The 21923-nt window shown below is 41.4% G+C and overlaps 1 protein-coding gene across 1 annotated transcript; it reads right to left on the bottom strand.

Moving 5' to 3' along the window:
* Positions 1-65: 65 nt before the first annotated feature.
* LOC137889800 (monocarboxylate transporter 1-like) lies at positions 66-20240 on the bottom strand. Its single transcript, XM_068733846.1, has 5 exons — positions 20039-20240; positions 11094-11381; positions 5180-5323; positions 3876-4694; positions 66-3708 (listed from the first exon to the last, which is right to left on the bottom strand). The coding sequence occupies exons 2-5, from the start codon at positions 11308-11310 to the stop codon at positions 3440-3442; spliced, it is 1449 nt and encodes a 482-aa protein (XP_068589947.1). The 5' UTR covers positions 11311-11381; positions 20039-20240; the 3' UTR covers positions 66-3439.
* Between the last annotated feature and the right edge of the window lie 1683 nt (positions 20241-21923).

Here is a 21923-nt window from a genome sequence, read left to right as displayed (position 1 = left end):
TGACTTAAAGAAATAAAATCAATTTTCTTCTCATTTTTTCGACAGAAAATAAATAAAAGAAAATGTTTAAAAAAAAAAAGTTTATTCATTCTCTCAACAGTCATTAAAACAATTCATACATACACATAAAATAAAACTGCCAAAAAAACAAAAAACAATGCTGTTTTCAAAAACCCCTGTGGAAAACATTAGCTTTCACATATTTCAATGAAATGAGTTAGTCTCTTTCAAAATGTCACCTTCCTTTTCAAATACTTGGGATCAAATGCAAAATAACTACAGGTTTACGTCCGTTTTGAACCAGTGTAAACCCAATTTGCCTAATGAACAACGGTATATGTTACACCCAGAATGTAATGAGTCTGCTGTTACTGAAGGGGAATCAGGGTTTAGAGCAGGAACATGTGTACAAACTAAGACAGCAGGCCTGTCTGCAGCGAATTTCTCTACTTCTTCCCCTCAAAGACGAACCTGTCCACTAACATGGAACATGGAATTAATTGGTTTGAAAACAAATGCTTACATTTGGTCAGTGAAATGACCAAAACCATGTTCAAACAGGCTAAACAGGAAGTACACAGTGTAAACGTACAGCCTTTAACACATTTGTATTCCCACTTAAATGTAAAAAGTTAATAAAAAATAAAGTAGTGTTCCATTACAGAAACATAACAGCTGTATCTCTCATTTGATCAATTTAATTTTTTTTCAGATTCTAAAAGATAAAGCTGGTTATATTCTATGTTTTTGTTATTGTCAACACATCCTATGTTAGTCTATCTCTCAATACTTTCGTCTTTTTCTTCAGCAAATGAATACACATTAGTGAGAACAGAACAGTGAGTCAAAATAAAAACGTATTAAATACATCAGGCATTGATACACAGACAATACTAGTGAGGTTAGGATCAATTCATTGTTGGTTTTAGTCTCTTTGTGGGATTTGCTGACAAAAAGAAAAAAACATTTATCCCCATCCTTTATAGTATTCTTTTGAAATAAAGCTCAGGGCAGACAATAGGATGACGTCAAGAAATGATAACCGTCTAAATCTTGAAATGAAAAGTCTGTAGTGAAACAACATCAAAGTTATAAACATCCTTCAAAATGATTACTTATCTTCAAAGTTGTAAACAAAATGCTTAGTAATAATTATAGCTCAGCTTTTTATATTTAAAGTGGGGCTGCATAAGGTACTTAGCCATAGTCAGTGTATGATGGCAGTCACCAGAAAAAATAATTACATCTAAAAAACATCTAAAAAATCCATATCAGTTTAAGTGTACGCTATATTTATATATATATTTTATATACCGTGCTGTTAGACAGCGCTTTCTGATGGGGACGCGTATCGCCTGATACGAGAATAAGATATTAGTTAGTTTGTGAACCCAAACCCAACACTAAAGTCACACAAGAACACAAACTAAATTACAGATCAAGGCAGCGCTAGAAAAGCAACTACTGAGGTCTGCTTGCTAAAATGACGCATAGATGGATTTCACAGCTTCAGTTGGACAAGCCTGTCTGACAGCAAGGTTAAGTGGTGAAAATATTCTAAATATAGCGTACACTTGAACAGATTGATTTTTTTAGGTGGCTAAAATCAGTTTTGCTGTTGCCCCGTCCACAGCAGCATTGTGCTGATACTCCTGCTCTCTACTGCAGGTAACACACTAAGTACCGCATACAACCCCACTGCAAAACCGCCAAACTATCCATTTAAACATTTTCCACCAAGCAACACTTAGAAGAATTTAAAAAAAAGTTAATACTCTTATACCAAATTGTGAATTATTCAAAACGTGTATTTATTTTCCCAAAAATGAAAATACGTCTATTCAGGCCGAAGAGGTCTCGTGTCTTCTGTTCCCTTTAGTCTGAACTCAACTTCTCTGACAAATGTTTGCAGTAAACTCACTCACTGATCAATGCAGAACTCTTCACCGAGTGTCTGTGATTAACTTCAAGCTAAAAACATGAATCTGATATGACACATTCTGTTCAGTTCAGAGACAAACTGTGAGACCTGTTTGATAATTTAAAAACAAATGAAATGATGAGATCTGGCTCCAGTTTAATCTCTCTCTCTCTCTCTCTCTCTCTCTCTCTCTCTCTCTCTCTCTCTCTCTCTCTCTCTCTCCAAACACTTCAAAATCCAATACTTGTTGTCAAGATTGTCATTAAAAAATTTGCTAAAATAGATTATTTTTTAATATCACAAAGGTTTGTTGATATAACTGTAAACTACAATGTGGTATTCGCAATAATAAAAAATAAAAAAAACATTATCAGGTACGCAACTCCTATAATCCAATATTATGAAATTTTAGGATTGCAAGAGATTCCCCCCCCCCCCCCCCGAATTTGGCACCACAGCCGGGCAGTTCAAAGCACCACACACACACACCTCGTCAACCCAGCAGTCTGGTTAAACAACAGCCTTTTACCCGTCCCCTCCAAAAAAAAGAAAAACAGCGCGTGGTGTAATTTAATATCGTGACCGCTGGTTACACAGCAGGCAAGTCTGTGGGGCGTCACCGTGTGACCACTTTGACTTCCAACGTGTCTTTATCAGCACGACGATGCAGCAGCTGCTCTGGTTGGAGGGTGTGAAACTGTATTACACACAAAGTGCACAAATATTTATGTACAAGCAAACGGTTACCAGTGACTCTTACCCCGCTCCCACTGTGGCCGTCTAGGCTTTCCAAAAGATTTCTTATATCTTTGCATTGTTGAGCAATTTTTGTGCCTTATGTATACGAATCAGGGTGAAAATGTTACGACTCCCTCTGGTGATGAACTTCCTCCCGAATTGATCTTCATTTTTTAAACATAAATCTACATAAAAACCTGGGAATTCTGCACTTTAACCTAACGTGTGAACAGATAGATTTACTGCATCTACATTAATATGAATGTGTCCTTTTAATTAATGTCCAGCTGTTGAGAAGTGAAGCAATGTAAGTAGTAGTAGTATGTGAGGGTAAATGTACATTATTTTTGTACTGCAACAAAAAAAAAAAAAAAGTACCGTTTGAGCCTCAGCTTGACTTGGAGTCGAGGTCGAGAGAGGTTCTGAACCCTTACGGCCGGCCGGCTGACCCTGAGACTAAAGTCCTTATTAGTTTACTGGATTATTATCGTACAGTCATTCTGTCTGGTGTTTATATCACATATAAATGGTGTACTCCTGGAGGACTTGAGTTCACAAAAGGCACATCAAATACCAAAAACCAGAGGTGTCAATGCGGTGAAAAGCAAGTCTCAGCTTTTATTAAAAATAAAAGTATGTTTCTATGGCTTCAGGGTTGTGTACACGGATCTTATCTCTCTATTAAGACGACGTGTGGTTGCTGCAGCTCTCGTGTGTGTTTTCTGTGAAGTGTGTGCGTCCTTCTGGAGTCTGTTTTTTTGTTTGTTTTTGTTTTGTTTTCTACACCGTGTCCTCGTCCATTTTGGCAACTTCATCCAGCATGACAGCAGCTGGCCCCGTGTTCTCCTCCGCCAACGGAGGCGCCAACATGGCGGTTCGCTCCTCCTTGGCCTCCTCCTTCTCTTTTTTCTCCTTGTTTTTCTTCTCCATCGCCAGCAGGCGGTAGTTGATGCCCATCCCCACAAAGAGGACGACACTTGCGACAATGAGGATGATGCCAGAGGAGATGTAGGTGTAGTCGTAGTGCTGGTAGTAGTTATAGAAACTACCTGCAGGTGGACAGAAGAGAGAAGAGTCAGATTTAACATTGTTTTTATCACTGACTTTGCCATTATATCCCAGCTGCATATGTAATGTATTCTTACAAAAACTGAGTGAGAGAAGAATACAACCTCTCACCCGTCCCCTTTCCTGTCATACATGTTGGATGTTTTACCTGTTAGCGGTGGGCCCAGCAGCACCGGTCCACACTCCACTATGGTGACCAGACCCACGGCTGAGGAGAACCTCTGAGCTCCCACCAGGTCCATCAGTGTCTCAAACAACACCGAGCTCAGCCAGCCAAAAGCGAAACCAAAGAAGATGGCGTACACGACAAATCCCGTGTAGTCCACCGACAGCGGCGCCAGCACGTGACACACTCCGTTGTAGAGGACGGCAGCGGCGAAGAAGTACTGCACCCTGGGCCGGACCCACTTGGTGTTGGCCAGCATGCCCATGGAGGGCCGGGCGAACATGTCGACGAATGCCAACACCGACAGCAGGAAGGCCGCTTTCTCTTTGCTGATGTCCTTGCTCTTGGCGTAGTTAGAGAGGAAGACGAGCGGAGCGAAGAGGCCGAAGAACATGATGACGTTGCCGAACAGGTAGAGCAGGAAGCCGCGGTGTTTGAACAGCGTCAGGTCGATGAAGGAGTTGACGGTCTGCAGGACCGTCTTCTTAGGCTGCGGCTGCACCGATTCCACCACCGCCTTGACCTCGTCCGCCTCAGAGTCGGGTGAGGGCGGCTGTACCGTGGGGGCGAGGGGGCGCATCAGGGCGCCGGCCACGCAGCAGTTGAGCAGAAGTCCTCCCAGGATGAGGAAGCTGCCTCTCCACCCAAACGCATCGTACAGCCACGAGTTGAGAGGAGCCAGGGTGGACAGGAACACGGGGCTGCCTGCCATCGCGATGCCGTTGGCGATGGGACGCCGCTTGTAGAAGTATTTACCGATCATGGTGAGGGCTGGATTCAAGTTGAACGCCAGTCCCAAGCCTGCAGAGAGAGAGAGAAGGGTGGGAGGAGAAACAGAGGTGAGCAGAAGATGACGACAAACAAAACAGCCATCCACAGACAGGTAAAGTTTACCAAAACGAGTGCCATTTATTTCTGGATACGGATATGTGGGGAATAGCATTAAGAGAGCTAAAGCAAAAAATAGCAGAAGAACACATAAAAGTACAATATATGGTTGTTGCATCCCATTTCACGAAAATGATCCTGTCTCTAGATATGTGAGAATTGAGAAGTCACAATACTGATCAATGGACTATAGAGCTGGAAGACATCACTATGAAAACACCTGAATAAAGAATTGTGTGCAGGAGAAGAGTTGTGTGACGATATGTTTCAGTTTAAATGAACAAACTTAAAACAAACACCAGAGCCTCTAGTAAGTATAAAGTCATTTCAACAACTACACTCTACTCTGGTTCAACTTTAAAGAGTCCATTCATGTTGGAAGCGAGTAAAATACTGACCTCCCACTACTCCTATGAAGAAGTAGAGCTGCTGCACAGTGTTACAGAAGGAGGCCGCGACGAGTCCCGACCCGGCCAGAACACCTCCGACTAAGATGATTGGTCGACTGCCAAATTTGTTCACAAGGATGCTGCTGATTGGACCTGGAGAGACACGTGAGAAGGAGAGGTGATGTCATACAAAGCATTGATACGTTATAGTGAACGAGACAAAAGTAGGAGGATTTTCTACGTTTTTGTCCTGAACAAATTTAACATCTTTTGAACTTGACAAAAAGACATTTGAAGAGGGCTTAAGCAGAGTGTAATTAATTATTCTGCAGATTATTAATAAAGAAAATGAGTGTTCATTGCAGCCCTATGCACATGATCTATGCAGGTAGTGACAAAGACATACTGGAGCAGTTACAATGTAATTACATCAGCTCACCACTTTTCACCAACAGGTGGTGCTATGGTGGTAAAAATAAAAGAGGGACAATGACTTGATTGTGTAACAGCAGCGGTTGCATGGATGTTACGTGGAGGAAGAGGGGAGGAAAGGAGGGAAGGGTGAAAGGGTGAGGAGGAGGGAGCCAGACAGTGCAAGGTATGGCATGGCACATGTCAAGAGTGGGAGGTAAAGTAGGAGAGGAGATAAAAAAAAATGGAAGTAGAGAAGGAAGAAAGGAGGAGAAGAAGAGGAGAGAAGAATAGTGAACAGAAGGGGAAAGGAGAGAAGAGAAAATAAGAGAAGACAAAGAAGGGAAGAGAAGAAAAGAGACATAGAAAAGAAGCAGAGGAGGAGAGAAGAAAAATCAATCAATCATTACTTATCAAGCACTTTAAAGAACAAAACTCAGGTCATGTTAAAAGTAGTAAAATGTTTAAAAACCAAGTCAGAAAGTTATAAAATGATAATAGAATAAGCAGAAATAATGAAACCACAAAGATTATAAAACACCCACACTAGATAGATGTGTCTGTAGTTTATGTTTAAAGATAATATATTCAGCTCCTCTGGATGTTCCAGCGATTTAAAGCGTAACGACTGAAAGCAGCTTCACAAAAGGCTTTTGTTCTGCAACATCTAAAAGAGAAGAACTGGAGGATCTAAGGGGCCTTCCTGGTTTATAGATCATAAACATCTCTGAGAGATAGTCCCGCAGCCATGCAGTGTCTTAAAGACTAAGAGGACACCAGTGTGAGGACTTAAGGATAAGAGCAGAAGAGAAGAGGAGAGAAGAAGAGGAAAGGAAAGACAAGAGGAAATACCAGAATAAAAGAGGAGAAGAGAAAAGAAGAGACTAAAAGAAGGAGAGAAGAAGGAGAGAAGAGAAGAGGAAGAGGAGAAGGGGAGAGAACAGAACAGAAGAGGAGTGGAGGCAGTCCACGTGCTGAGCTTGCGTGGCAGCCTCACTATGAATGGTCCTCACATGGACTCAGACTGAATCTATTCAGCAGCTCTGTGTGCAACTGTACTGCTTCACAAGGAAGAAGATCATTCCTCTGGCTCAGCTACTGAATATCATGTGCAGAACTGAGAACACCATTGATTGACTATTTTGATAATCAAATGTTTTATTGAAAAAATGCCAAACATTTTATTTTTTCCAGCCACTCAAATGAGAGCATTTGCTGCTTTTCTCTGTTTGACATGTCATTGTAATGTGGATAGTCAGGAAGATTATCTCAAAACAATTCTTACTGGATCCTAAGCTTAGGAAACATAATCGTAGTAAAAATGAACGAGCATTTATAGACCTCAGCTTGCTTTACGACAAAACATGAATTGCATTGTTGATTTAGAAGTTGTTTTCCAAACCAAGCTAACTGACTCATTATTGAACTCTACATATTGAGCCTTCTGCGGTCTACTCAGTGGTCAGATTTAACAGGTTTAAACTGTGATTTGTCATTCCATAGTATGTTCAGCTGATTATCTGACAATGAAAACAATCGTTAGCTGCAGTTCTAATTGTATGTGAAAGAAGATGGTAAAACTAAGACAGCGGACACTGAGACGAGAATATGAATGATGTCTGAAGATGCACTCATTCAAACATCACTCTGCTCTCGGCTGGCCTCCATTACCTCACAACCAGCAGGGGGGGGGGGGGGCCCTTCACACAGACCACGGTGGCGTCGCCCTTGAAACTTGGCAGCTGACCACAGTGGCCGAGGGGGGGGGGGGGGCTCTGGATGCACGAGCGTTCACTCACGCACTCACTAAATACCGCTCTAGTTTCTGGTGCCGGGTCCGTCAACGAGGGTCTGACGAGCTGGCACAAAGCCCTTCTTGGTGGGCTGCCGTGTTCGGGGGTGGTGGGTTTCCATGTTGCAGTCATGCTGTAGATAAAAGAGGCTCTACCAGAACACACGTCGGACACGGACAAAAGTGAACCTGTACGAGGACAGGAATGACTCTGCGTCCACTCGAACGCTCACATGAACAAATGAGCAGTGACAATCTTTGTTGCTGTATGGTGTAGCACAAAGAGGGCAGTGAGTAGTGCCCTCCGTGATATTATATAAACGGTGTGTTCTCCCCCTCCCTCCATCTCTCTGGGAGAGAAGAGAACACTGAGGAGGAAAAGAAAAGACCCGTCCTCAGCTTTACTCTGACACCGCGTCCACAAAATGCGTGTCGAGAGCGAACCCAACTGTGACGAGCTATCCCTTCGTCTAATTTTAGCTTTCACTTCCTCCGACTGTGCAAAGTGTAGATTTGATTTTGTATTACAATCTGGTCTTTGTTCATTCCATTCAGCCATTCGTTACAGAGCAGATGCTCAGATTTAGTGGCCAACTGAAGAGGAAGAGGCAGAGCATCAGCTGGTGTTGAGTCAGTCCTACCAACAACAACAACAACAACAACAACAACAACAACAACAACAGGAGAAACAGCCCCACCAGTGAAATGCAACACATTACTTGTGGCACACAACATCCATCAATCTGAATAAAGGAATAGTTTGACATTTTGGTAAAAATAAAATTAAATGGATGATTAATGGATAAAACCAGCGAAATACAAATGCATTAATTAGTGAGCTTCAGGCTGCGTTGCACCAACAAGGATTAGGTTTCAAACACTATTAAATCAGTGCTTAACTTGTAATCATGTTGCACAAACCATTTAAACTAGCTTCATATTAAGATGACTTTTAAACCTCTCTTTAAACATCCGTTTAGTTTTTACTTTAAAGCTAGACTGAATTTAATTCTGTTGTTTCAACACTTTAAGCTCCAATTAAAATTGTGATCCAGTGTGAACTTTAAACTCACACTTGAGGAGTTTTGAAATGACTGGCTGCCTTTTTGACATGGACTGAGCAAAATAATAAAGTTCCTCGGAGAAAGTTAGGAGTTAGAAGATTTAACTCAATTGAGTTTGTATGAAGCTGCTGCTGAATTTCTGTCAAGGTGTTTCTGTTCAGCAAAGAAACTGTTATGGAGCTCTATTATGTATTATAACACCTCTATGGCGTCATAAAGTAGAGTTTATGGCAGCACAGGTGTACTGGATAGCATTAGATTGTACAGTTGTACCTTGAAGTGGCTACTGAATGGTTTATGTGTCTACTGTGCTCTGTAAAGCCAACCTTTGACACTTATTTCCCTTCATAGTGTTGTTTTCATTCTTTTGCTAAATCGGCTTAAATCTTAACACTCCTTCTCATGCTAAATCATATCAATATCCTGTAATCCCGAGCACTTATTCCATTAAAACAAGCTGATGTACACTCATGCACAAATTCACACACACTAGCAAACACACTCTTTCTTCAGGCACCGGCTCTTTTCCCTCCATACAAGAAGAGAGAAATCCCACAGACCATAAGAGAAGTCACACACACACACACACACACACACACACACACACACACACACACACACACACACACACACACACACACACACACACACACACACACACACACACACACACACACACACACACACACACACACAGGGAGGTTGTGACCAGTAACATGAAGTGACAAAAGGAACTTTTTCTCTAAAACAAAATCCTGAGGAATTAAGAAAATTAAAAAAGATAAAAAGACTCTTCCTTCACATATCCTACTCTTCCTTCATGCAGAGCATTTTGATCTGGTTCGTACCATTAGTAAGCATTCAGTGATGTCATCCAGCCATAATAAACTAGTGTGTGTGTGTGTGTGTGTGTGTGTGTGTGTGTGTGTGTGTGTGTGTGTGTGTGTGTGTGTGTGTGTGTGTGTGTGTGTGTGTGTGTGTGTGCATTGCCTCATGTGTAACTAGTGAGTAATGCGGTTATGGCATACTTCTACTTCACTACTACATTACAAGCCAGCATCACGACGTCAGTAACTGGTGATCGGGCTGATTTTTGAAACAGGGGAGAAGAAAATTGAAGAAAAAAAGAAACTACTTCAACATCTGGCTCCTGTTACGCAATCTGACTCCTCCCCTCGGTTCCCCCCTCAGCAGTTTCCTCTCCTAAACCTACTGTGAGCTGGCACGCAGCTCTGGAGAGGATGAATGAGTGGAAGGAACAGAGACCATTTTAGATATAAACTGAGACTGAGAGAGCGTCTTGCTTTAAGGCTGTGCTGGTTATCAGATACACTGGAGAGAGAGAGTGGGTTTGAATTAGGATGAAACTCGCTTTGTGAGAAACCTGATCTGAAACTAGATCAGTTTTTTTTTTTCTTTCCTAAATCCTCCCTCAACATGTAAATGGAAAGGCTGCTGTTCCAGCAGTGCAAATAAAAGAGCCAGTAAAGAGGTACTGCACACGTAAACATGAAAATTATATGACTGTATTGTGATGAAACGCATCAATGCTGGTGTAAATTTTGACATTTTTATATTGGTATTTCATGGGTTGAAGATGACTCGACCCGCCATCTACTGTTTAAATCAGCCCTAAACCTTGCAAGGCCAATGCTAGCATAAAGTCGAGCGGTTGGGACTAATCTATGTCATAAACTTGATATGAAAGAAGAAAGTTAACCTCTAATCAGACGCCACACAGATGCAACAGAACAACTGCTGCCTCAGTCCCTCCCCGCCTATCAGATGGGTCCGGTGCATTGAATATTTGTAAGCACAGGCAAATGTAAAAAAATCCGAGGTCACGCACCAGAGTACGATTACTGCATTCACAACAGGGGTTGAAGCGCACCAGAGTGTGATTAAAACAGACCGAGTGTTGGCTTGTTAAAGAAAACACAATCGCTAGCGCCACCATGAAGTTCACAACTCCTTTGACTGCAATCCCTATTTTTGTATTTTGTAGATGTTACTATAGTTTTTATGCCTTCTACTGTAAACCCTGTGACAGAAAGGAATCTGGTCATCAATTCAACGTCTTGTTTATCTCCTGCAGCTTTAGTCGGATTACAGTTTGAAAACTATGTGCGCCTTGTTTTCATATCTTGTTTGCAATCGCTCCAGAGTATCAATTTCCCACATTGTCCCTTGATCTCCCTTCAGCATTTAAGTGTTATTCAAGCTGAGACTGAATGAGAGAGAAAGCATACGCAGATGGAAAGTCGAGACGCAACCTCTGGGCCTGTTTGTTTTTATGTTGCTCCAGTGAAGGGTGAACGATAAAGCGCCACGTTCAAGTCCCGAGAAGAGCAACAGGCTTAAGAAACACAACCAGCGAGGAGACAACACACTATGCCTGCTGTGTATAACATGAAATAAAATGTCAAAGCATTAGGATTCAGACTACTTATTTCATCCTTCTAAACGACAGAAAGTTACAAATATCTCACTGTCTGTCTAAATCTCAAGTCTTTTGTCAACTGCCTAAACAATCAAACGTGTCACCTAGAAAAATAGAATAATAGGAATAAAGAAAAGTGTTTTCTTTGTTATAGAACTAAAACCCTTTCTAACACACGCACACACACACGCACACGCACACACACATACCACTCACCTCCAGCATACATGACAGCCAGCATGATGGAGGAGATCCAGGACACCTGACTTGGTGTGGCATCAAAGATGACCTCGATCTCTTTGAAGAACACAGTGATGGACTTGGGGAAGGCGTAGGAGAAGCCGATGGAGATGAAGGCCCCCAGCACCACCGCCCAGCCCCAGCCACCTTCAGGAGGGGTGTACACCAATGGCCCAGCCGGCGCTGGAGGCATGTCTGCTCACGAGGAAGACGAAGAAGGGAAGAAAAGGCCGGAGCAGGTGCTCAGAGATCAGGACTCACAACCTGTTGGAGAAACAGAGCAGAGAGCTGGTAAATATCGACATAGATGGTGTAAGAAGGTGAAGGAGACGAGCACACATTTCATTTTATCTAATTTGCTGCGAGATGAAATATGTAGAGATGAGGAAAGAGAGAGGGAGGACAGGAGTGAAGTTGGAGAAGCTCACATGGACAATTAAGGAGGAGGGAAACAAAATATTTATGTCTGTGATCATTTTTTCAAGCGCTGTCATGGTGTGAAAGCGCATCTCTGCCAGGTCACATGCCAACATACCAGCACAGGATAAGCAGATGGCATATTTATTATTAAGCAGTACAGAAAGATTAGCCCATGATAACTTAGGTGTAAAATGCTGATTTTCCCTGATGTAGCTTGGAGCAGGTGAAGCACATTAAACATCCTGTGATCACGGTGTCTTTTTGCCATTTTAACCAGTACAAGCCCACCAAACCACAGAAGGGATGGGGCAATTTGTCAACAAATACAAAGTACATAGTGTGTCTGTGCGCACCTGTTTAAAGCATGCATCTTTAAATAGACTGCTAAATGTTTCTCCATTGCCTCCATGTTAAAAGGTAATTTCTGCAACACTGCTGTTTTGGTTACGTAACGTTATTCAAAAATATAAGTGCATATTGCTCCAGTAGTGAAATCAATTCACGACGAGACCATTTTAAGTTTGTAAAAATACTGTATCTCCATTTCAGGGAAAGCACCGTGAATACATACAATTAAACATTAAAGTAATCTGTGTGTCTCAGCAATTTGAGGTCCACTTTTCTTCTGATCAGCCAAATGAAAAATAGGATCTATAATCTTGTTAAATGTGTTTTTTCTTCCAGAGAAGATGAATGAATAAAATAATTAAACAAGTTTCAGATATTTATTTGGGGTAAATTCATTGTATTAATCAAGCAATCAAATTATGTTTACTAAAAAAAAAATATATTTTTTTAAATAATCTTTCAGCTAAAAATCTGCCCTAAACCACAGTCTACACTTTTTGAATGGCTGCAGGAAGGCTTCATGCAAAACGGCTTAACAACATCTCGGTAAGTCCCTAAATCAAGAGAGCAGACCGATTGAATTGAATATAAAACACTTGAGCAGCAGCCAGATAGAAAACTATTTGTAATGTCAGTGCAAACTCAATATTTTTCTGTGTGAAAAAATGTGTTTACTTTAAAGAGGCATCAATCAAACTAGCATGGTCTTGTTATCAGTACTGAAACTCAAGTATGTAAAAGGCCGTTTTTCACAGCAAACATTTTAAATTTGCCAAAGAAGAAAAAGTCCAGCTGTTACAATCAAAGTGTCCCAGTCAGCCATGACAGTGTGCCAGTGAGACAGCATGCATAACACAAACCACCTGACCCACAAAAGGTGGAATACACCCATCACAATTTCCTAAAGCCTAAAGTGACATCGTCAACGGTATTCAGTTTACGACAACGTAAGACAAAGAAAAGCAGCAAATGCTCCAGATTTCAGATTCCAGATCCAAGATTTGCCTGAAAAATGACAATAAATCAAATACAAAAACAGTTAGACTAATTAGTTAAGCTTCACCTCTGCTCAGAAGACTCACTATTTCTCTTCTAAAATGAAAAAGGAGAAATTTCCCTGGAACTGTGCCGGGTCACCAAAAACCTGTTAGTGTTGACTGACATTCAGAGGAACCCCTGATGAACCAGTACTTTCATTATAATGAAATAACTTAGCAAACGTCATTGTACTACTCTGAAGGAAATTGCCTCTCATTAGCAATTTGGTAGTAAATTGAATTTGTGCGATTTATGGCAGAACTCCCTATAAATAAATGGCAGCATGCAAAATGCATGTAAAAAATATCAAACTTACCACTTAATACCAACTTATCCAGTGACTGACAGCTCATCCTCAGTCTTCCAAGCAGCTGGAAACCATCTTTTAACAATGTCTAAAGCAGAACTAAATGCAGCATTTGAATAAACATTTGAATAAACATTTACAGTACGATACACCCAGTTACCAGAACAGCTGGAAATCCATGAGCTTCCTCAATGAATACATCCATCTAGATGTCCTCGTTTCCCCATTTAGGCCGCACAGAACCCAGCTATTTATGGCCGGCTCTCAAATCAACTCTGCTGCCGTTTGGGCCATTTACCTTAAATGGTCTCCGGATCACCAATCTGCAATCCACACAGGGACTTGACACCAAATCTGTACGGTGAGACTATACTCAGAGAAAAGCCGAGTAATGCCGTCACAAGTGGAGATACAGAGAAAAACAACATTGGTGACATAAGCATACGTCCTAAAATACTGCGAGAGGACTGACTAACCTCATTATAACAAATGAACAGCCAGACGTCTTGTTTTCTTACATGGCATTTAGCCTGGATTGTGCTGTAAACAACCACGCTTTGCCAATCATTACACCGTCAGCCTGTAGCAGCACATCAACTGATTAACTCAGCTCTGTGTTTCACGGTGCAGACAGACATCACGTGAACTTAAACCTTGTGGCTTTCACGTCTTCCTGCTCCCTTTTTTATGGCCATGTCTCCTCACCACAATGAACGCTTAGAAACCAAATTACAAGGACTGACACATATGCTAACACCACATAAATAAATACATGCATGAAGAAACACATAACAACTTAAACTAGTTATGCTTTTGTCCTCCTTTAACAGTTCAGTTTTGTCTCCAGTTAGAGAAAAGCTGGTCAAACACGGTGAGACAAATCAGATGTGTTTTTAAAAAAAAAGCCACACATGTTGCATGTTTTATTTTTATTCTCTTTTAATGCTGAGCCTTCAGTTATTTCCTTCCTTCCAGGCAGTTTCAGTTGATGCCAGTACACTCAGTGATGTCTTTGTTATCAAAATTCAATCGCTGGTCTGTTTAACATGACCGGGTTTTCAGTAGTGACCCACTGACAATTATAACCCACCTCTCAACCACTTTAGCTCATTGCTTTGTTTCCTTTCAGTCGGCACAAAGACTGTACGGTTGAGAAATTTGGTGGGAAAACGGCGTCTCAGAACTGTGCCTCTGTGTTGATGAGATAATTGAATTCAGCCAAACTTTTGATCGAGGCAGGAAATCCATCTGTGAAGAGTGCGTCCGCTTTATCTTTGTCACAGTTACGATTCTGTCAAGCAGCAACGCAGCAGCAAGCATGGCTGTAAAGAAAACTCTTTGTGAGTAAGGTTGGGAATTGAGAACTGGAGTAGACTGGAACGGTAAAAATATATGTTGGGGAATTCATTGACTGACATGCTTTTTGATTCCGCTCACACACACACAAACATACCAATCAACCTGTGTGATTCCTGAAGAGGAAGCCATCGTATTCGGACCAACACCGTCCATTATTTACTTGTATAAAAATAATTTGACTTTAGGATTAATGACATTAATATTTTATTTATTACAGTAAATAGTGATCACAATACCCTGCCTTTCAAACGGTACAATACCCCATTTCATTAGTGGCGATACTTTAAAGAATGACAGACGTAGAGATGTAGAGATGTGAACGCGTAGTTGAAAATAAAATGCATGAACACACTATACAATAATTCACTTCTGTTGTTTTATGGCTTATTTTCACATTCTCCATCTTTAATTGAAAAAATATGTTCTGATTTATTAACTAATAAAAAAAAGAGTTTAATTTGAACACATTTTAAAGTTCCATGTTTTCATTTATTCTTCCATTACTTTTACTGATGTTTTCGTCATGAACAAACTAGCAACCATGGATATTACAGGATCAGCATCGAGATACTTTAGGTAGGTCATGCATCAATGTCTTGGTTTTTGTATTGCAAGAGGTGAACTGTTCTGCACACAAACAAATCCACAGACACAAAAAGATCATCTTATACTTACAATGAAATACTACAGAGTCTTTGTGAACTGTGAAAAATGCACCGGGTCGTATTTCCACGGATCTCGCCAACACTTTATCGATACATCTGCGAAACAAGAACGAACCACACAGTCTGAGCCAAAGCAGCCGAGGACACCCGGAGGCCACCGTAGTTCTCCAACAGCCTTGGAAAGGGAGGGGTGAGCTGACGGGTTGGTTTTAGTTGGTTGCAATCTGCAACACAACACTAGATGCCAGTAAATCTTACACACTGGGCCTTTAAGTACGGAGCTGGAAGTATTAAAAGGTCCAAACTAATACAAGAGATATCCACACACTTAGATCTATGCAAGTGACTATTCCTGTATTTTCTCATATCGTAAAAAAAAAAAAAAAAAAAAGAATATTGCAATTATTATTATTGTTCTTTTTTTCCAATATCGTGCAGCCCTACATAGGACCAACAAACTGCAAAACGGATGACATCAAAAAATCCAAACAGTCAGCAGATCCAATAAAGTGCACAAGCGGTTTCACTTCCTCGTTACTCGTCTCTTCTGTCAGTGACTGTTGACACACAGACCTCAACAGTAACAGCCATGAAACCACTTCTACTTTCAGTCGGTCCGTCGTGAGTGTATGTCTGTACGCGAGAGCTCAGACTCCTCAAGTCAAACTACAGCGCCACCATGGAAGTCAAAACAGTCCGTCTGCGTGAGTGTGAGCAGGATTTTGTGTATTCATTCTACAGTAAATGTCACTGTTCATGTTGAGCGACATAGAAAAGAATTTTAAGTCAGAATGGAAATCATCATTTTCTGTTCCTCTCAAACACAAACAAAAGCAAATGAGCACCCACAAACTCTTGGAGGGTGGCGATTGCATCCAACTAAATGTCATACTCAAACACGACGGCCGCTACTTTGTCACATCCTTAATTACGTGTAATGAAGCGTCATCCAGGGGCCCTGGACTTACCGGCCCTCAAATGTTGCTCACAGAGTTGTTCGCAGCAGAGCCCTTCCTCCAATGACCTCACTGACAATCATACTGTTAACAAGCTAAAGGATACACCCAGACTGGACTGTTTTGTTTGCATTTGGTCGTTGCAAACGGTGTGTTATTTTTATATTTACAGAGCCAACAATGAATCGAGAAAATAATCTGCAGATATCTCATAGAAATAATCGTTCTCAACACAACCTGCGACTGAGCCACAGAGGAACAGGAAAAGTAGCTATATGGACAAACATAAAATACAAAAATGTTTTTCTCATAGTGATCTCAAAAGAGCATTCAAAACAAATAATCTGTAAAAATGAGACTAAGTACATAGACTAAAGCTGGTCTATGCATTTTCCAAGCTGTTATGTAGGCGACCCTGCAGTTTAATAAATCGAGAAACAATCAGGACGCTAAAAGATGCAAAAATATTGAAATTCCTCTCTTCCTTGCGGCGCACAAGCAATGTGCTCACTGTGCCTGAAAATGCAACGTCACTGCTGGTCTCAGCTGTCTGATCACGCACATTCATGTGACCTCGTTTTAGGTCACGCAAGGCAACAGGCCCAAAACACACAAACACACCGGCGTTTATTTCACTTTCATATCTACATGCCCTTGTTGCATATGAATATGTGGCAGGATGTTAATGAATGTGTCCCTGTATTATTCATGACAAACTGAAATCCAAGGTTTTATAAAAGCTTTCATGTTTTTTGATAAGTGCATGTTGACTATATAGTGGTGGTAGTTAAACTAACTCGCAGCATCACTGACTTCAGTCCACCTGAGTCATTGGAAATGAGGCCCAGTGCTGTGTCTTTAGTTCCACGTTGTCTTGTGCACACAGGGGGTGTTGATATTTGTCTGGGACATGAGCCTCAGTCTTTTAGCACGATACTGTGTAGCCATGAAGTGCATATTTAGGATCCCTTTTTACAGGCTTCTTGTTTTACATCAAAGTCAACAGGAAACTTTAAAAAGTCAGCCGAAGACGAGAGATTTCGACCAACCTATGAAGCCAACGTTTGCTTAATTAGCTAGCTAAAGAAAGCTGGACCAGGCAAGAAGCTTTGTAGGAGTTTTGTATGTCAGACACATACAAAATCAGTTGAACCAGTTCTTCCAGTGTAAGAAGGACAGATATTCAGTTTCAGGTCTGGACTGCACCAATGGGACTCTCCATCTCCCCTGAGGTCCAAGTGCTCTGTGCTGGAGCTTAGTTTAGGTGTGTGTGTGTGTGTGTGTGTGTGTGTGTGTGTGTGTGTGTGTGTGTGTGTGTGTGTGTGTGTATCAACTCTTTAAGGAGTTCTCAAAGAGGCCATTTATTCTGCAACAACAAATGCTCCCTTTACCAAAGTGTGTTGAGGGGCTGGAGTACCTGAAATGTCTTAAACAACAAATCATATTAGAATTAATATGTGCAAAATCCTTATTCTGTAGGTTGTTTGTTTTTTTACTGTTTGTGGGATAACTGACTGACCCAATAATTACAGGGTTCAACTCCAGGACTGACCCAACAAAATGAACGTGTTGTCTGGCCAGCTGGATTTCTCGACGTAGTACATACAAAAGACAGGATACTCTTAGAAAACCTATGATGACTGGGAAGGGAAGGAAGGAACTAAGGGGGTTTAGCATTATTCCTTTCCTGAATGAGGGAAACTAAACCGTCATCATGACTCATTTATAGAGTCAGCATGAAATATCTCTAATCGCACAAATAATACGATTTAAAAGACATAAGGACTGATCACGAGAATATAACAAAGCCTGTTTTTGCACACTGAGCCTCAAAGAAGACTACGGATACAATTTCAGTCGTTTTACCAAGCATTATACATTTACTCTCTACTGCTAAATGGTTGTTAAATACTTGTCCGCTTAGCACGAATGACCACTCTATAACCTCCCAGACATGAACTAACTTCAATGTGGCCCCATCCTTCTCTCAAACACCTCTGTAACCCTGAGTGCACTCCCAGTGCGTACACAGACAGTCATACACTTGCTTGCTCAAACGTGCAGTTTGCCCGGCCTGAACACGCATACTCATATATGAAGAAACACGCTCGAGGACACTGTGTTGCACAGATTTAAATGTTAGTTTTTCCTTGTGGAACTTGTGAGGGCAGGGCAAACTTCTACCAGGGAAATGAGTCTGAAAAGTTAAAAGGTTACTTGTATTCAGGCATTCCCAACACTGTATCAGTTGCACTTCATTTTCCAGATTTTGGGAAGCATGTAAACCGGGTCCTCCCAACAACAGATGTTTTAAGTCTATTATGCAACCACTCTGTCAAGTACAAACTATGATCGGAGGGCTTTTCCTTTTCCCAAAACAAAAAATGGTGAAATGTGGCTAATTTGGGGATTTAAAAGCCAACAAATGAATGAATGGAGGCCCGGCAGAGACAAACAACTTCAGCCACACATCTGGTTCTACTTGTGGCTTTTCCTATTAATCTTTACCACACTTCCTTCCTCTCACACACACATATAGTAAGAAAGAACAGCATCACACACACCACTGGTGTGTCTCCACTCATTTGCTCTCCCTTTCTCTCAGCCTCAGGCTCCACCAACATGCCTCATCTGTTCACTGGATTTTATGCAGAATCTCATATATTTACTCCAAAAATCTGCAAACCAACTCTCAGTAACTGATGCACCTCCAACATTAAAATACTACCCATGTAAACCACTACTTCCTGCATTTAGGAAGTAGATACCTTCTAACAATCACCCACAACAGTAGAAAGCTATGAAAGCAGCAGGTTAGCATGGGTGAAAGTATGCTTATGAGTCAAGAGGCCTAGGACCGTTTCCTGGCAATAAACATTATGCATAACAATAAAGATTGCACAATAGAGGAACGCTTGCAGAAAGTCTAGTCTGGGTGCCAGAACAGTCCTGAGTAGGAGAGCGCAGTACAAAAACAACTGGATAGACTTGTTTTGGAGGAGCAGCAGAAACCTGATGATGATTCCTGAGAGCAGAAACTATTAAAATCCCAAGTCCATTACATAATTCACTTAGATCTGAGTAATATATACCAAGTTTGCAAACACCAAGAGGGATGTATTCAACTGTAAGCCCTACCCTTTGGAAATCAGGGTGGATGTTAGCATGGATCCAGATCCTGTGCCTCCACACACATGGAAAAAGACATAGCAATCACTACCTTCTTTTTGTAAATATCCCCTGGTAACAAAATGACAAAAAAACAATGAGTACTGCTCGAGAAGCAGCGCGTGTGGCTCTCGTGTGATCTCTCCATTGAGCTCTGACCAGCATGTGAAACCCATTCAGCTCTGTGCAGAATATCGAACACGTTAGGCCGCAGTCGGACGCACTTTTAAGTAGAAATCACAGCTTACGGTGACCTCTCTCTCCGGTGCTGGCTCTGTGCCGAGACCCCACTGAGTGACCCGCAGCGACGGGCTGCAGCTCAGCAGCAGGCGGGTTAGATGCGGACAGTCCAGCCTCACTTTCTTCACTTCAAAAATAGAGCCACGGTGAATGAAACCACGTCGGTTTAAAGCTGCCAATAAAGCTGGTTGTGAATGATGGCACGTAAGAGGAAATAATAACGACAGCGGAAGCAGAGAAAGATGATGAAACTGGTGAGGCTAATGGAGCAGCGGAGCTAGCTAATTTACAACTTGAGCTATAGTCACACGGCACAAGTTGAGCTCGAGATGTGAGCGGGAGCAAAAAAAAAAGAGCCGTTTAATTCAGCAGCAGCGTCTTTGTCTCGACGGTTAGTCCGCTACACGCTCGTTCACTCACCAAGGGTGTGTTGAGGGGGTTCGGCTTTCTCCGGTGGAAGCTCGGTTCGGCTGAGAGTCGGGGTCTCCCGGACACGGGATGTCCTTGCGCCTGACAATGGCCACACGTTGATCTTCCAGCAGCAGCTCGGGGGTACCACCGCCACACACACACACTGGACAACTTCTGGGATGGGGATGATGACACCGCCACCAGCACGCATGCGTACCGGAGTGTGAGCGGCAGCAGAGGAATCTGTTAAAAACGCACGTGCAGTGGCGTTTAGAACTGTAGAGGCAGGCGCGGTTTAAATAGCGGGGAAGGAAGTACTCATATTGTAGAAATACAACTGTGCTTTTTCTACTATGACATATCAAAATATCTCCCGAGAGTTTCTCATCATTTTCATGAGACACCAAGTCAAAATCACGAGTTACTCTCATAATTAAGTCCCGAGATAATTAGTATTAGAAATAAGAACAAAGTGCTGCCTCGCCTCCTTTTAGTCAATTAGTTGACTAATCTGTCTTTTTGGTCATAGTCAACAAAAATCTCTTCAGTCGATTAGTCGTTTTTTAATGCTTTTGTTCATGCTGAATGACTTATTTCCAAGAACCTTGTGAACACATCACCGATAATCACAAGATTTAAAGTGATGCTTTTGTTCGATTCTTTGTGAAGAAACTCAGTTTTTCATATCTGTCAATGAAGTCAACTAATCTAGTCGACAAAATCGTATCAGTGCTCGTCAACTATAAGGATTTTTTTGGTGGACAGCCCTGTTTCTTTCTTTTTCATGGGCTTTATTATATGGGTTTATAACTGCAGCTTAGAGAGAGGAATGGACAGGATGTCATTCGTAATGCAATCCAATACAACAGCCCTGCAATACCTTTGTGAAGCTGTTAAACTCTGCTGACAATGTGAGCGCTGTTGAATCAACTCATTCTTGAGGCCATAATTTGGTTTTGCATTAAACTGCACATTGATTTTCTGTTATATGGCGGTATTGATAATATTAATGGTAACCTATTCACGTGGCACTTTTTCAAAAAGTAGAAACAAAGTGGTTCACAAAAATAATAGAAAACAGATCCAAGCATAAGCTAAAAAAAATCAAATGTGACCCAGATGTGTACTCTGTGTTTCTTCTTCTTCTTCTTCTTCTTCTTCTTCTTCTTCTTCTTAACCACACGATTCCTGTTAACCTTTGTCATTACTTCCCCCACCTCTTCTTTGGTTTTCTTCTGAGGGACCAATATGCTAAAATAAACAAATCAACAAACAATGCATGCTGCCCTGATATCAAGTCATTCCAAAGTCTATGAACCCTAAGAGGCGCTATCATCACTGTATGTAAATTCTAGAACTGCAACAATGAGAAGAGAAGGTCTCAGAAAGTGGGGAGGAACATAACTTGTCTTTTGAAAAAAGTGACTAGATTGAACATGCAGTTGAATCAACACCTCTCTTGCTCAGACAGTGTGTTGGGAAAGGTTATATTGTTTATTGTGTCCACACCCTCATGCAAGGTCAACATTGTAAAAAATGTTGTGTTGAAATCCTCCCTCCTCATCTGTGAGAGCAGGATGAGAAGACGTGAAGTTGCTTGAGGCTGAGTGTGCTGCAGAAAGAGACAGATCTCTCTACAGAAATCTTGCAGTGAATGTAAGTGAGTGACGACCCCCTGACATCCGGCTCTCTGGCCCTTTCTATCACTAATGTTACTGTAATCACCAGGAGTACTAACAAAATATGTACTCTGAAGAGGTATATTTCACAACATACAGTCCAAGTAGTGCAGTGTTTCTTCATTTTCATAAGAATATACATGTAAAAGATGCTTTTATATCAAGTGAATATTCGTCTTAGTTTTTTGTTGTTGCCGCTGCTCTACACTCCCACA

The sequence above is a fragment of the Cebidichthys violaceus genome, unplaced genomic scaffold (genome assembly GCF_023349555.1).
Source record: "Cebidichthys violaceus isolate CVI_PGR_0920_01 unplaced genomic scaffold, fCebVio1.0.p SCAF_6, whole genome shotgun sequence".
Classification (NCBI taxonomy): domain Eukaryota; kingdom Metazoa; phylum Chordata; class Actinopteri; order Perciformes; family Stichaeidae; genus Cebidichthys; species Cebidichthys violaceus.
This window is presented reverse-complemented; position numbering and strand designations above follow the sequence as displayed.

Excerpts from the sequence above, each read along its gene's own strand:
- LOC137889800 (XM_068733846.1), bottom strand. The coding sequence starts at position 11,310 with ATGCCTCCAGCGCCGGCTGGGCCATTGGTGTACACCCCTCCTGAAGGT. Across the intron at positions 5,324-11,093 it reads GGCTGTCATGTATGCTGGAG|GTCCAATCAGCAGCATCCTT; the intron begins GTGAGTGGTATG and ends GTGTCTCTCCAG. Across the intron at positions 4,695-5,179 it reads CTTCATAGGAGTAGTGGGAG|GCTTGGGACTGGCGTTCAAC; the intron begins GTCAGTATTTTA and ends CTCTCTCTGCAG.